The sequence below is a fragment of the Ornithorhynchus anatinus genome, chromosome 11 (assembly GCF_004115215.2).
Source record: "Ornithorhynchus anatinus isolate Pmale09 chromosome 11, mOrnAna1.pri.v4, whole genome shotgun sequence".
In the NCBI taxonomy this organism is placed as follows: domain Eukaryota; kingdom Metazoa; phylum Chordata; class Mammalia; order Monotremata; family Ornithorhynchidae; genus Ornithorhynchus; species Ornithorhynchus anatinus.
In genome coordinates, this window is record NC_041738.1 from 34605166 (window position 1) to 34619664 (window position 14499).

General features: G+C 54.2%; 1 protein-coding gene across 12 annotated transcripts in view; it reads right to left on the minus strand.

The window, feature by feature from the left end:
* The window catches only part of KIFC3 (kinesin family member C3), a 47449-nt gene extending 35081 nt beyond the window's left edge, over positions 1 to 12368 (minus strand). For 3 of the 12 annotated variants that reach the window (XM_029074974.2, XM_029074972.2, XM_029074971.2), the window contains exons 1-3: positions 12205 to 12253; positions 3216 to 3514; positions 805 to 947 (exon numbers count right to left, since the gene is read on the minus strand). Coding sequence is in view for 7 of the 12 variants with exons in the window: in XM_029074969.1 (XP_028930802.1) it covers positions 805 to 947; positions 3556 to 3730 (318 nt within the window). In the remaining 5 variants the exon portion in view is untranslated. Of the gene's footprint in view, positions 1 to 804; positions 948 to 3215; positions 3515 to 3555; positions 3767 to 12204 lie in introns of all 12 variants that reach the window. The other 9 variants (XM_039913432.1, XM_039913429.1, XM_039913425.1 and 6 more) reach the window with 6 other exon arrangements.
* Positions 12369 to 14499: the final 2131 nt, after the last annotated feature.

Here is a 14499-nt window from a genome sequence, read left to right on the forward strand (position 1 = left end):
TTAGGCCATGCTGTTTCCCAGCATGCAGAAGTATTTGGGCAGAAGGTGGCAGAAAGCTCTTTTTTTATTATAATTTTTTATGGTATTTCCTAAGGGCACACTATGTGCCACGCCCCGTACTAAGTGCTGGGGTAGATACAAGATAATCAGGTTGGACGTAGTCCGTGACCCACATGGGGCTCACAGTCTTAAACACCATTTTACAGATGAGGAAACTGAGGCACAGAGAAATGAAGTGACTTGCCCAAGGACATAACAGCTGACAGGTGGGAGAAGGGAATTAGAACCCAGGTCCTCTGAGTCCCAGGCCTGTGCTCTTTCTGCTAGGCCATGCCGCTCCCTACAGGCCACACCACTTCCCAGCATGAGACTTTGGCAGAAAACTGTCTCTTTTTTATTATTTTTTATGGTATTTAACTGCTTACCATGTGCCAGACACTGTATTCGGCGCTCGGGTAGATACTAGTTAATCGGGTTGGACCCGGTCCGTGACCCACATGGGGCTCACTGTCTTAAACCCCATTTTATAGATGAGGAAACTGAGGCACAGAGAGGCGAAGTGACTTGCCCCAGGCCAAACAGCAGACGGGCAACAGGGTGGGGATTAGAACCTAGGTCCTCTGACTCCCAGGCCTATGTCCCTTCCACCAGGCCATGCCGCTTTTCTTCTCAGATAATCTCCTCCCTCGCAAATACTCGGGGCTGGGGAGCTGGCAAGCTCAACCGGACAGAAGTCAAGATGGTCTTCTCCCTCAGGAGTGAGACCGTTGCATGTTTGCTCCAAAATGGCAGCAGAGTTCTTACCTGTACAGTTAGGTAGAGGCCGCGGGAGTTCCCAGGCCCGGACCAGTCCACGCTCACGGCCTTGCGCTGAACGAGCGTGGGTCGGGGAGAGATCTGACCAGTAGAGTCCTCTTCGCTCACAAAGGTCTCCTTGCCGCGCCCTGCTGAAGGATGAAAATCAGGTTTCAGAGAGAAACCGATGCCCCTGAGCCACTTGTCCACGCAATAAAGGCCCGAAACTGCTTGGGCTCTTGAATGAGACTTGATCCAATCTCTGAACGCTTTGATCCAATCTCCAGGCCAACTTCCCGGGCCATTACCTATCAGCTAGATGAGGCTTCAGCTGGGGGCAATCAAGGCTTTATCCCTTGGAGAGTCTCCCACGACTGGAGAGACTTTTTCAGATTTCCAGGGCTGGGAACACCCTCGGGGAAGTGAGTCCGGCCGGCCCGCGGCACAGCACTCTTTTGCCAAAGCCCCGTTCGCTTCATTCGCTTCTCCCAGAGAGCCGCGGCCGGAGCCCAGGCCTCTTTCCTCCTTCCCTTCCTTCCTTTCGGCTCCTAGAGGTTCTAAGTGCAGCCAACTCTCAACCTTTCAATTTGAGGATTAACCCGCGACTCTGTTTCGCCCTTTCTTTGGGCTGCTTTTCGGGGGCAGTTCCGGGAAAGGGTTTGGGGGGAGAAGGGGTTAAAGGGAGAGCGGCTTTGGAGTTATCTTCGGGTACCAATTATCCCCTGTGCCCGGCAAGAAGGGACTATTAAGACTTGGCAAGGCTTCAAAATGACGGGCACTTCTACTTCCTTCTAGACAGGATTCTTCAGGCTATTCAACAAAAACATGAGCTTGGGGAGAGACGTAAACCTAAGGTGTCTCCCAGAAGGGGTGATCTCCGGGAGCCGATGCGGCCCTTTGGAAAGGACAAGAGCCTGGGAATCTAGGAGACCTGGATTCTAATCCCGCCCGCCCCCCATCTGTGTCTCGTTTAACGTCTCTTGGCCTCCATTTCCTCATCTGTAAAATGGGGACATCATTCATTCATTCAGTAGTATTTACTGAGCGCTTATTACGTGCAGAGCACTGTACTAAGCACTTGGAATATACAATTCGGCAACAGATGGAGACAATCCCTGCCCAATGACGGGCTTACAGATCCCGGCTCTCCCTCCCCCTTCGACCGTGATCGCCGTGTGGGACGGGGATTGGGTCTGATTGGATTAACTTGACTCTCCCCCAGTGCTTAGCACCCTGTTGGCACAGAGGAAGGACTTAAATACCATTAATACTATTAGCCCTGAAGCTATCATCCCTCATTTGACTACTGGACTTTTTTTAGTGGGTATTCGTTAAGCACTTACTGTGAGCCGGGCACCGTTCTAAGCACTGGGGTAGATTTAAGGTAATCAGGTTTGACACAGTTCACGATCTTAATTCCCGTTTTACAGATGAGGGAACTGAGGCACGGAGAAGTGACTTGCCCGAGGTCACACAGCAGACAAGTGGCAGGGCCGGAATTAAAACCCAGATCCTCCTGACCCCCCAGGCCCGTGCTCTATCCATTAGGCCACGCTGCTTCGAGCTGGCTGCCTTTCCCGAAGTTTTCCACCCCTCGGTGGAAGAGGCCGCAGCGTGGACTCCGCCAACGGCCAACCGGCCGATGCAATTCCAGCCCGGCCCCATCTCCACTGGCTAAGGAAGGAGTGCCAGCCCAGCTCGGGATCGTCGTCCGGGTCTGTGGTTCAGATCTGCCCCGGGGCTGGGTGGACCTTCACTCCCGGGGGCGGCTTCCGTTCCTCTCTGCCCCCCCAGAGAGTCTGTAGGTCAGGGGTCACAGTCTCGGCAGCCTCCTCCTCCCGCAGTCCCGTTCCTGGTTCCTGTCGACCCTGGGTAGCGGAGGGCGTCCCGGCGGCCCCACCTCCTGTTTCGGTTCAGAAATGACGATCTCCGACACCCAGCTGCCCTCTCCGCCCTCCGCTCGCGCTCCCTCGGTGGCCTCCGGCACTGTCCCCCTCACCCCCACCACACACAGACCAGAGGAGGGAAGCAGGCGTCCCACAGGACCCAGGCCGAGACCCACCCAGATGGGGACGTGGACCAGGACCGTCTCTTCTGTGACTCGGTGGTCCCGGTGAAGCCCCCGGCAGGGTTGAGGGATGGGAACCCCGAAAACAGGAAGGGAAAAGCTGCCGGAGGGGTTGAAGTGCTCAACGGAATAACGAGCCGTCTCCTGACCGGGGCAGCCCTCCAAACCGGAACCCCTCGGCCGGGCCCCCGGCCCCGACGCGAGCAGGGGAAGCTTGAGATTCTCGGAGAAAAACTGCTTTTCCACACAGCTCTCCGCCGTTCCATCCAATCCCCTTTTCACGGGATCCACTTACCGAGCCCACAGCGAGATCGGATGTCAGAGCCCGAAAAGAAACAGTTCCCTCACCTACCTTGTTTACCGGCGGAGAGGACAAGACAGAGCGCTCGGGGTGAAGGACGAATGAAAAACAGGTGGCTCCAAACCAGGCAGGTGAGAGATAATTCCCTTTTTGGCTACGGGAGCGTGTTAAAGTTTAACTTTCCTCCCGAGGCTCCTCGCTTAACATTCAAAAGGGGGAACCGAGGGGACGAGCCAGATTCACGTTCAGACTCAACCGCGGCTCTCGGGCACTTCTTTACCCTGTAATTACTTGACAGCTCATGACTGGGTTTTGGAATCAGTGAGAGACCTCAGTCTCATCTCTGGTATCTGGGGAAGAAAAAAAAAACATTTGAAAAATGTGGACTCACCAGTTCTCAGCCTTCCCTGGCCGGCGGCGGCGGCGGCGTGGGGGAAAGGGCGGGAGCACGATGGGGCGGGGCGAGCCATCCCGGGATCCTCGCCGTCCTCCGGCCCGCCGGCTCTCCACAGGTCCCGCAGCGGCGGAGCGGCTCCCGGGCCCCAGGTCCGGCGAGATGCGATCATGGCCCGCGGCGCGGTGGCCGGCGGGCCCGGGGAGGCCTGCGGAGGAGAAGCGGGGAGGACCGGCTGGGACGTTCCCCGTCACCCGGTCGAGACGTCACAGTGAGCTCGCCTCTCCCAAAAATGTCAAAAATGAGGCCTCGCTGGTTCACGACCCGCTCCGGGCGCGTCTGGGGAAACGGCCGGGGAAGGGAGAGAGGCCGGTGGGGAGGAAGAGGCTGGAGATCCCTTTTTGCGATGTGACCCTCGGTGACTCATTAGGTCTGCTCTCCCAGGAAGGGTGAAACTCATCAAATTCTCTCTTTGGACTTGAAGCGATGTGGTCTCGCAGAGACTGTCAACTGGTTAGGGGCAGGGAACGTAGCCATCGATTCTGTTGGATTGTACTCGGCACGGTGCACAGCGCACAGTAAGTGCTCGATAAATACCAGGGATCGATTGAGGTGACCTCAGAGCCAGCAAGAGGGCCGGCAGAGGATGAGAGGGCCCACCGGGGAAAGGGGAAGTAAATACGCTGAAAGGGAGCGGTCCGGATCGAGAGACCCTAGAAGACCCTATGTGAACACGACCAGGGTGGGCTCTCTTGGGAGGAAGGAATGAACACTGGCCGTTCCACCTGAGCATCTCCTTGGACCTATCAGTCAATCCATCATTAGTACTTGCTGAGCACTGAACTAAGTCCTGGGGAGACGTAGGAGACCCCCGTCCACAAGGAGTTTCAAGTCTAAGAGACCGGAGGAAGAGGAGTTTAAATAGCGGAGGAGCTATCAAACTCCCTGCTTCTGACTTGGGGAGAAGAGTCAGCCCCCGTCCGCTCCCCAGGCACGCCGGATGGATCGATGAGTTTGCAAACTCTTTTTGAAATAGGAGGATAATACTATCAAGGGAGCATACAAGTAGAATAACTTCCTAATCCCGTAGCGTTCCCAGGGTCTGCGAACACTGAATTAGGTTCTGACTCATTTAAGATCCGTATTCCCCAAGGGGCCCTGGCTCAGACCTCGGGAGCAGCCTCTGGACTCCGGATCACCTAGGGTTATGGCATCAGCCCAGAGAGGAGACAACCGCCCCGCTTTCCTGAGGGCCTCTCCCACACCCACCACCCTCGAAAAGCAGTATAATAACGTCGGTATTTGCTAAGCGCTTACTATGTGCCGAGCACTGTTCTAAGCGCTGGGGGAGATACAGGGTGATCAGGGTGTCCCACGTGAGGCTCACAGTTAATCCCCATTTTACAGATGAGGTAACTGAGGCCTAGTAGAGAGAGCTCGGGCCTAGGGGTGAGAAGGACCTGGGTTTTATGCCCGGATCCACCACTAGACGCTGCGTGACCTCGGGCATGTCATTTAACTTCTCTGTACCTCATTTACCTCAACTGTCAAAACGGGGATTAGGACCGTAAGCCCACGTGGAACACAGACTGTATCCAACCTGATTAGCTTGCATCTGATCAGGTACAGTGCCTGGCACGTAATAAGCACCCATTAAAACAAAAGCAAAAAAAAAAAAAAAAGCCGCACCAGCTTCTTCTACCAGCTGTGCTGAGGGCAAGGTACCAGGTTGCTCTCTGAATTTATGGACCTGACTCTAGACTAAAAAATGGGTCACATTTACACCAACTCCTCATGTCCTCGAATTACAATTAGACCCTTCCCAAGATAATCTGTTGTGGGGAATTTACTGGGCACCTCCAGCGAGCCTGGAGGATATACTGTGCTGGATACTAGTGGGCGAAGATACGTAGAGAAGACACAGCCCCTGCTCTCTGGGTGGATGAGGGAGAGGAATTAGCAGCCCTAAGCTGGTAAATAGGAGGAGAAGGACTAAACTAAACTTAGGTATAGGCTGAGTGGAGTGAATTCCAGAAAGGCCATAAGGAACACCATTACTGGGGCAGACCAATGATGTCTCCAACATCGCCCACGGGAAGCTTAAAGGACCAATACGGCGGTCGCCCGTCTTGACAAATCCATCCACTACTCAGGGATGTACCATCTAACTTTCCCTTTGTTTTTCTAACTTTCCTCCATACTACACCTCTCCATGAATACCAGCAGCACTGAGCCAGATGTTAAAAAGTCAGATGGTTGGGCTGTAGCCTGAAGGATGGAGTGGAGGTTTTTTTCAGGTCTGGGGTGAAGGAAAGAAGAAAAGAAGATGGACGCAGGGGAGAGGAGCCATCAGTATGATAAAAGCTGCACACAGTAAGTGGTCAGTACGACTGATTGATCGACGGGAACAGAAAGGTAGAGGCAGGGGTGGGGTAGGAGAATGAGACTCTAAAGCCTGTTGGTTAGGAGTTTGAATCACTGTGGGCCCAGAATGCATCCGTTATGGTGTTGTACTCTCCCAAGCGCTTAATACAGTGCTTTGCACACAGTAAGCGTTCAATAAGTACGACTGACGGACAAGGAGGGGTATTGTCGTGGGCCAAACAATAATCAATGCTATTTATGAATGCTTTCTGTGTGCGCAGCTCTGTAATAATGTTGGTATTTGTTAAGCGCTTACTACGTGCACAGCACCGTTCTAAGCGGTGGGGTAGATACAGGGTAAGCAGGGCGTCCCACGGGAGGCTCACAGTTAATCCCCATTTTACAGACGAGGTAACCGAGCGAGGTTAAGTGACTTGCCCACAGTCACACAGCTGAGCTTGGGAGAGCACGACACCACAGAGTTGGCAGACGTGCTCGCTGCTGGCAATCTGTTCATTCAAAGGTACTTACTGAGTGCTTACTATGTGCAGAGCACTATACTAAGTGGTTGAGAGAGTACAACGGAGTTGGCAGACACGTTCCCTGCCACAACAGTCTAGAGGCGGAGAAAGACGTTACTATAAATAATTTAAAATACATGACTGAAGAGCTTACGGTCCACAGGGGAGACAGACATGAAAATAGCAGGCACAGAAGCTGGTCTTAGGGGCCGCCTGCAAGCCCAGATGGAGAAGAGGGAGTCTTTAGTCAAGGGCGAGAGAGGAAGGAGGCCAGTACTAAAGTGCAGTTGAAAGCCCAAGCAGGAAAAGAATCCAGTAAGCTTCAGGACACCAGGGGAAAAGGACAATGAGGAATCTAAAATTAATTCAAGCTTCCGGACTTACTTGGCTCCGAGTGAAAGGGTGGGGGTAGGAGGGAAACGAGCAGGGTGGAAGCCATACATTGGGGAAAAAGAAGCAGCTCCATTTCTAGCCACGTTTCGTTTAAGGGTTTGGGCTCGAGCAGAGGGCGCAAGGTGAACAGGGACTGGATTTAATGGTTCGGTTGGATGGAGATGAGTCTAAGTCAGACCCGATCCCAGGAACTCCAGGGAGACAACTTCAGTTTTGAGGTTCAAAGGGAGGGTAGGATCTCTTCTGAAAAGCCCATTTTGGGCCAACCTAGGGTGAATGGCAATCCCAGGGATGGTCCTAAAACCAATCAGATCTCTCTGGGATCCTTCAGAAAGATGCAGGTCACAGACAACGCTAAATAATAATAATAACAACGATCGCAGAGAAGCTCCTCCATAAGAAAAGTGTCATCTAAGTGGAAAGTAATAATGATAATGACGGTACCTGTTAAGAGCTATGGGCCAACCACCGTTCTAAGCGCTGGAAAAAAATCGTTAAGCGCTATGTGCCAAGCATTCATTCATTCCATAGTATTTATTGAGCGCCTACTATGTGCAGAGCACTGCACTAAGCGCTTGGAATGTACAATTGGGCGACAGATAGAGACAATCCCTGCCCATTGACGGGCTTACAGTCCCGTTCGAAGCGCTGGACTAGATACAAGGTAATCAGGTCGCCCCAAATGGGACTTCGAATCTTACTCCCCATTTTACAGATGAGGTAACTGAGGCCCAGAGAAGTTAAGTGACTTGCCCAAGGTCACACAGCAGACAAGTGGCGGAGCTGGGATTAGAACCCACGTCCTCTGATTCCCAAGCCCGGGCTCTTTCCACTAAGCCACTCTGCTTCTCGAGAGCACAGGCCTGGGAGTCACGACTCAGTGGCCCCGGGCTCTAATCCTAGCTCTGCCACTTGCCTGTTCTCTAGACTGTGAGCTCGCTGTGGGCAGGGAATGTGATTGCTGATTGTTGAATTGTATTCTCCCAAGTGCTTAGTACAGTGCTTTGCACACGGTAGGTGCTCAACAAATACGACTGAATGAACGAATGCTGTGCAAATCACTTCACTTCCCTGGGCTTCAGTTTCCTCATTTGAAAAATGGGGATTCAATACCTGTTCTCCCTTTTATTTCGATTGTTGAGCCCCACGTGGGAACAGGAACTGTATCTGACTTGATTAATTTGTATCTACCTGTATTTAGAACAGTGCTAAGTAAGTGCTTAATATAAACCATAATAAACAATAATAATAATAATGATTTTATGCACTTTCTATATAAGTCGGTATTTGTTAAGCGCTTACTATGTGCAGAGCACTGTTCTAAGCGCTGGGGGGAGATACAGGGTCATCAGGTTGTCCCTCGTGAGGCTCACAGTCTTAATCCCCATTTTACAGATGAGGTCACTGAGGCCCAGAGAAGTGAAGTGACTCGCCCACAGTCACACAGCTGACAAGAGGCGGAGCTGGGATTCGAACCCATGACCTCTGACTCCCAAGCCCGTGCTCTTTCCACTGAGCCATGGCACTGTGCTAAGCAAAGGGATAGTTACAAGATCATCAGATCAAATAGTCAAATCCATCATATTTACTGAGCGCTTACTGTGCGCAGAGCACCGTACTAGACTCTTGGGACAGTGCGACGCAACGGAGTTGGTAGTCACATTTCCCGCCCTCAAGGAGCTCACAGTTCTAGAGGGACAGACATTAAAATAAATTACAAAGATGGACAAAAGTGGTGTGGGGCTGAGGTTGAGGTGAATAAAGGGTACAGATCCAAGAGCAAGGGTGAAACAGAAAGGAGAGGGAGTAAGGACAAAATGAGAGCTTAGTCAGGGCCGGCCTCTTGGAGAGGTGATTTTTAATAAGGCTCCGAAGGTGGGAAGTGTCACGTCTCTCGCTGATGAAGGGGGAGGAAGTTCCAGATTAGGGGCAGGATGTGGGTGAGGGGTTGGCGGCGAGACAGATGAGATCGAGGTACAGTGAGTAGGTCGGTGTTAGAGGAGCCAAGCGATTGCGCTGGGTTGGGGCAGGAAATCAGCGAGGTGGATCGGTTGCGGTCCCCGTCCCACGTGGGACTCACAGCCTGAGAGGGAGGGAGAAAAGGTATTGTGCCCCCTTTTTACAGATGAGGAAACTGAGGCACAGAGAAATGAAGTGCCTTGCCCAAAGTCACAGGGCAGGCAAGTGAGGGAGCTGGGATTAGAACCCAGATCCTCTGACTCCCAGGGCCCAGGCTGGTTAGGTAGAAAAGCACCTTCAAGGGTGAAGTTTAAAGGGGAGGGACTTAATTTTCCTATGAGAGAAGATTCAACCCTGGGGAGGGTGAAGGATGAGTAGAGGGATGCAACGGTGCCAAGAGAGCACAAACTAGCTCAGTTCGGCCTGTGAAGCCAAGAAACGAGGGCTGCGCAAATATAGGCCAAATCCACCGGCTTCTTTTCCAGCTACCCAGCGGGGTAGAAAGGCAGCAATGCTTAATAAAAGAGCACGAGCCTGGGAGTCAGAGGACCTGGGTTCTAATCCTGGCTCCGCCACTCGTCTGCTGTGCGACCCTGGGCAGGTCACCTAACGTCCCCGCCCTTAATCTCCTCTTCTGCAAAATGGAGAATCTATCTCTGTTCTCCCTCTCCCTTAGACCATGAACCCCATTTGAGGACAGGACTTTGTAGGATCTGATTAGCTTGTATCTTCCCCAGTAACGATAATAATAATAATACTAATGATGGCAGTATTTGTTAAGGGCTTACTACGTGCCAGGCACTGTACTAAACGCTGGTATGGATACAAGCAGGACTTAGTACAGTGCTTGTCTCATAATAAGCGCTTTCTGAGGACAGTGCTTAGCACACAGTATTCGAATGTCACAGTTATTATTAGTAATAGCATTTGTGTGCAGAGCACTGTACTAAGCGCTGGAGAAGGAAAGGAGAGAGTTAGCAATAGGAGAAGTGGGTGGAGGGTAGCAATATTAGTCAGATGCTGAGTTCCTCCTCTCATTTCTTTTAATGGCTGTCTCCCACTCGGGACAGTAAGCTCCTTGTGTTATACTGCAACAATAACGATGGCATTTATTAAGTGCTTACCATGTACCGAACACTGTTCTAAGCGCTGTATGATAATGGTATCTGTTCAGCGCTTACTAGGTGCCAAGCACTGTTTTAAGCGCTGGGGAAGTTACAAGGTATTCAAATTGTCCCACGTGGGGCTCACAGTCTTAATCCCCATTTTACAGGGCAGGTAACCGAGGCACAGAGAAGTGAAACAATTTGCCCAAGGTCACACAGCAGACGAGTGGCAGAGGCGGGATAAGAACCCACCTCCTCTGACTCCCAAACCCGTAGTCTCCAGGGTGCTCAGTACAGTGCTCTCCACACAGTAAGTGCTCAGTAAATACGATCGTTTTGACAGAGAAGTAGCGTGGCCTAGCGGATAGAGCTTGGGCCTGGGAGTCAGATGGACCTGGGTTACGATGCCAGCTCCGTCACTTACCTGCTGTGTGACCTTGGACAAGTCACTTAACTTCTCTAGGCCTCCGTCACCTCACCCGTAAAACGGGGATCCAGACTGTGAGCCCTACGGGGCACAGGGACCGCGTCCACCTGGTTAGCTCGCCTCCGCTCCAGCGCTTAGCAGAGTGCCTGCACGTAATAAGCGCTTAACAGATAGATGCCGAGTAGAGTGATCATCCCCAAGCCCTGAAGTTCCCTTTGATGGTGAGACACCAGGAGACATTGCTTATCCTCTGAGGAAGATGATAGTCCAACCCTGCCCGTTGTCGTCGAGGGGAGCCAGTCAATTAATCCATCGTAGTTCTTGAGCGCTTACGGTGTGCAGAGCACTGTACTACCCGCTCGGGGCAACACGAAAGAGTGAGTAAGATGCCATCTCTGCCCATAAAACAGAGTTCAAGGGCATGCATTGAGGGAGGGGGCTTCTGGGCATCAATCGATGGAATTTATCAGTCGACCAATCGGCGGTATTCATCGAGCGATGACCGCGTGCGGAGCACAGTCCCAAGTCCTTGGGAGAGTACAACGGTGTCAGGAATCACGATCCCCGTCTGCTAGGGATTTACGACGTAGAGGGAGGGCACAGATGTTGAGGAAATTACGGAGAGGGGAGGCGGCGAGGCGGGATAGGTGGATGAGGGCTGCGGGGGTGGGGTGGGCGTCGAAATGCTTAGGGGGTATGGGCCCAAGTCACAGGTGATGAGGGAGGGTGAGTTGGGTGGGGAGATGAGAGGTTAGTCCCTGAAGGCTTCCTGGTGGAGATGTGATCTTAGGAGGGCTTGGCCCGGGGGAATCTGTAGGCCATGAAACGGGAGGGAGGAGTGATGGTTGTGAGGAGAGGTGGCACGGGGCTCTTTAAACTTTACTCTGGGCCCCGTAATGACCTCTAAGGCCGGCCACCATCAACAGCAATCAAACCAGGGGGTGGGGGGTGGGGGAATCAGGAGAGGGCGGGAACGCGGTGGAAGGGGAGGTGGGCATCGGGCCATAGAAAAGGTCGTTCAAGGGCATTCGGGGGTGCAAGCCGAGGAGAACAGAAATAGGGTAACTGCATAATAAGCAGGCAGACAAGCCGGTTCGGGAGCCGAGCCGCGGACCTCCAAAAAACGAACATACGCACCTACGCCTATTTCAATGGCCATTCCGCCCTTCTCACGCGCAATCTTTGGCTTCCCTCACCTCCCAGCTACGCCTCGGCCGGCACGACCCTCTCAGTTTCATCCCCGCCCCCTCCCCCGATCGTCCTCCCCGGGCTCCCGCGCTCGACAGGGGCGCATCCTGAGCATTGCGGATTGCGGATCGGCAGGGCTGAGCCTGCAAGGGCTGAGTTTGGGCAGGGCTGAATCTGGGAGGGCTGAGCCTGGCAGGGCTGAATCTGGGAGGGCTGAGTCGGGCAGGGCTGAGCCGGGCAGGGCTGAGCCTGGCAGGGGCTGTGTTTGGGCAGGGCTGAGTTTGGGCAGGGCTGAGTTTGGGCAGGGCTGAATCTGGGAGGACCGAGCCTGGCTAGGGCTGAGTCTGGCAGGGCTGTGCCTGGGCACGGAGGAGCCCTCCGCTTCTTTCTGGCGGCGCCTGGTTTCTCTTGCAGCGACAGCGGCCTCGTCGATCGGAGTGTCCGGCTCCGGGGGAGCGGGGTGGGAGGTGGGGGGGAAGGGGGGGGCCCGCGTTGTCCAGGCCGAGGAGGGGTCGGGTGGCCCCCGGACCCCGGGATGGGGACCGGCTCCGGGCTCCCGCAGGCGAGGCACCGGCCGCACTGTGGGCACATCCCGGGGCGGGGGTGTGCGTGGGTGGGTTTGGGGGTGCGGGGAGGCGACCCCCCCCCCCCAGACCCCCGGGTAGGGAGGGTGCGGGCGGAGACTTACCGGGTGGACGCGATGGGAGGAGGAGGAAGAGGAGGAGAGCGTCGGAGGGCCCCAAGGTGGGAAGCGGCTCAGGCCCGGCCCGGCCTCCCCGGCCCGCCGGGCACCGGGAATTCCGCTCCGCGGGCTCCGCGGGACCTGCCCGGCCCCCCGCACTTTCCACGGGAAATGATTAAGTGGCACGGCGGCCGGTTCCCATGGCGACCGGCTCCCCCCCGTCCCCCGCAGGGCCGGGCAGCTCCCCGCACGGGGCGGCCCCGCCTCCTCGGCGGGCAAGCTGAGCTGCGGGCAGACACCCGCCCCTCGCCCCTCGCCCCTCGCCCCGGCCTCCCCCGGGGGACGGGACGCACCGTGCCCCGCCTTCACTCACCCTACTTCAAACTCACCTCCTCCAAGAGGCCTTCCCAGACTGAGCTCCCCTCCTCCCTCTCCCCTCCCCCTTCACCTCTCCGCGGCTTACCCCTCTTTTCCCCCCATCTCCCTCCGCTCCTCCCCCTCTCCCTTCCCCTCCCCTCGGCACCGCACTCGTCCGCTCAACTGTATATACTCGCATCACCCTATTTATTTTGTCAACGAAATGTACATCGCCTCGATTCTACTGAGTTGCCCCTGTTTTTACGACCTCGACTCTCTTTATTGCCATTGTTCTCGTCCGCCCGTCTCCCCCGATTAGACCGTAAGCCCGTCAAAGGGCAGGGCCTGTCTCTATCTGTTGCCGACTTGTTCATTCCGAGCGCTTAGCACAGTGCTCTGCACACAGTCAGCGCTCAATAAATACCATTGAATGAATGAGAGAATGCAGTCCGTCGCCTTCACCGAGCCCTCTCCCGCCTGCGGGACACTGCGCTTCACGTACAGGCCTTTCCCCCGGCGCCCGGGCTCCCCCGTGTCCACCTGCCTTCGGGCACGATCTTTGCTCCGGTGGCATCGATGGAGCGCCTACTGTGTGCCGACCACTGCACTGAGCGCTGGGCCTGCTCACCTCCTCCAAGAGGCCTTCCCAGACCGAAATTCCCCTTTTCTCTCTGCCCCCCTCCACCTCCCCTCAGCTAAGCCCCCTTTCCCCCTGCTGCTCCCCCTCCGCTCAGCACTCTGCTCATTTGCATATATCTTTATTACCCTATTTATTTTGTTAATTTGGTGTCCATCCCCTTGATTCTATTTACTGCTATTGTGTTTGACTATCTCTCTCCCCCGCTTAGACTGTAAGCCCGTCGGTGGGCAGGGATGGTCTCCATAACAATGTCGGTATTTGTTAAGCGCTTCCTATGTGCCGAGCACTGTTCTAAGCGCTGGGGTAGACACAGGGGGAATCAGGTTGTCCCCCGTGGGGCTCACAGTCTTAATCCCCATTTTACAGATGAGGTCACCGAGGCACAGCGAAGTGAAGTGACTTGCCCCAAGTCACACAGCTGACAAGTGGCTGAGCGGGGATTCGAACCCAGGACCTCTGACTCCAAAGCCCGTGCTCTTTCCACTGAGCCACGCTGCTTCTCTGTCTCTAACAAATGCCAACATTATTATTCATTCATTCATTCAATAGTAGTTATTGAGCGCTTACTATGTGCAGAGCACTCTACTAAGCGCTTGGAATGAACAAGTCGGCAACAGATAGAGACGGTCCCTGCCCTTCGACGGGCTTACGGTCTAATCGGGGGAGACGGACGGACGAGAACGGTGGCGATAAATAGAGTCGAGGGGAAGAACATCTCGTAGAATCAAATTATCTGTTGCTTGTCCATTCCAAGCGTTCAGTACAGTGCTCTGCACATAGTAAGCGCTCAATAGATACTACTGAACGAACGAATGGACGAGTGTCCAATTCGGCAACCGGAGAGACCGTCCCTGCCCGACGACGGGCTCACACTCTAAAAGGGGGAGGCGGACAACGAAACGAGACAAGGAGTCGGGCGTCAATACCATCAAAATAGAGAGATGTTTTGATCCTATGAAATAGGATCATAATAATGTTGGGATTTGTTAAGCGCTTACTATGTGCAGAGCACTGTTCTAAGGGTCAGCAGGTTGTCCCACGTGAGGCTCACAGGCTTCATCCCCGTTTTACAGATGAGGTCACTGAAGCACAGAGAAGCGAAGCGACTTGCCCACAGTCGCAGAGCTGACGAGTGGCAGGGCCGGGATTCGAACCCTTGACCTCTGAGTCCCAAGCCCGGGCTCTTTCCACTGAGCCACGCCGCTTCTCTATATCTGTATCATCAATACAGACACATCGTTCATAAAATAAATAGAGCGATAAATGTGTAGAAATATAGATAAGTGCTGTGGGGAGGGGAAGGG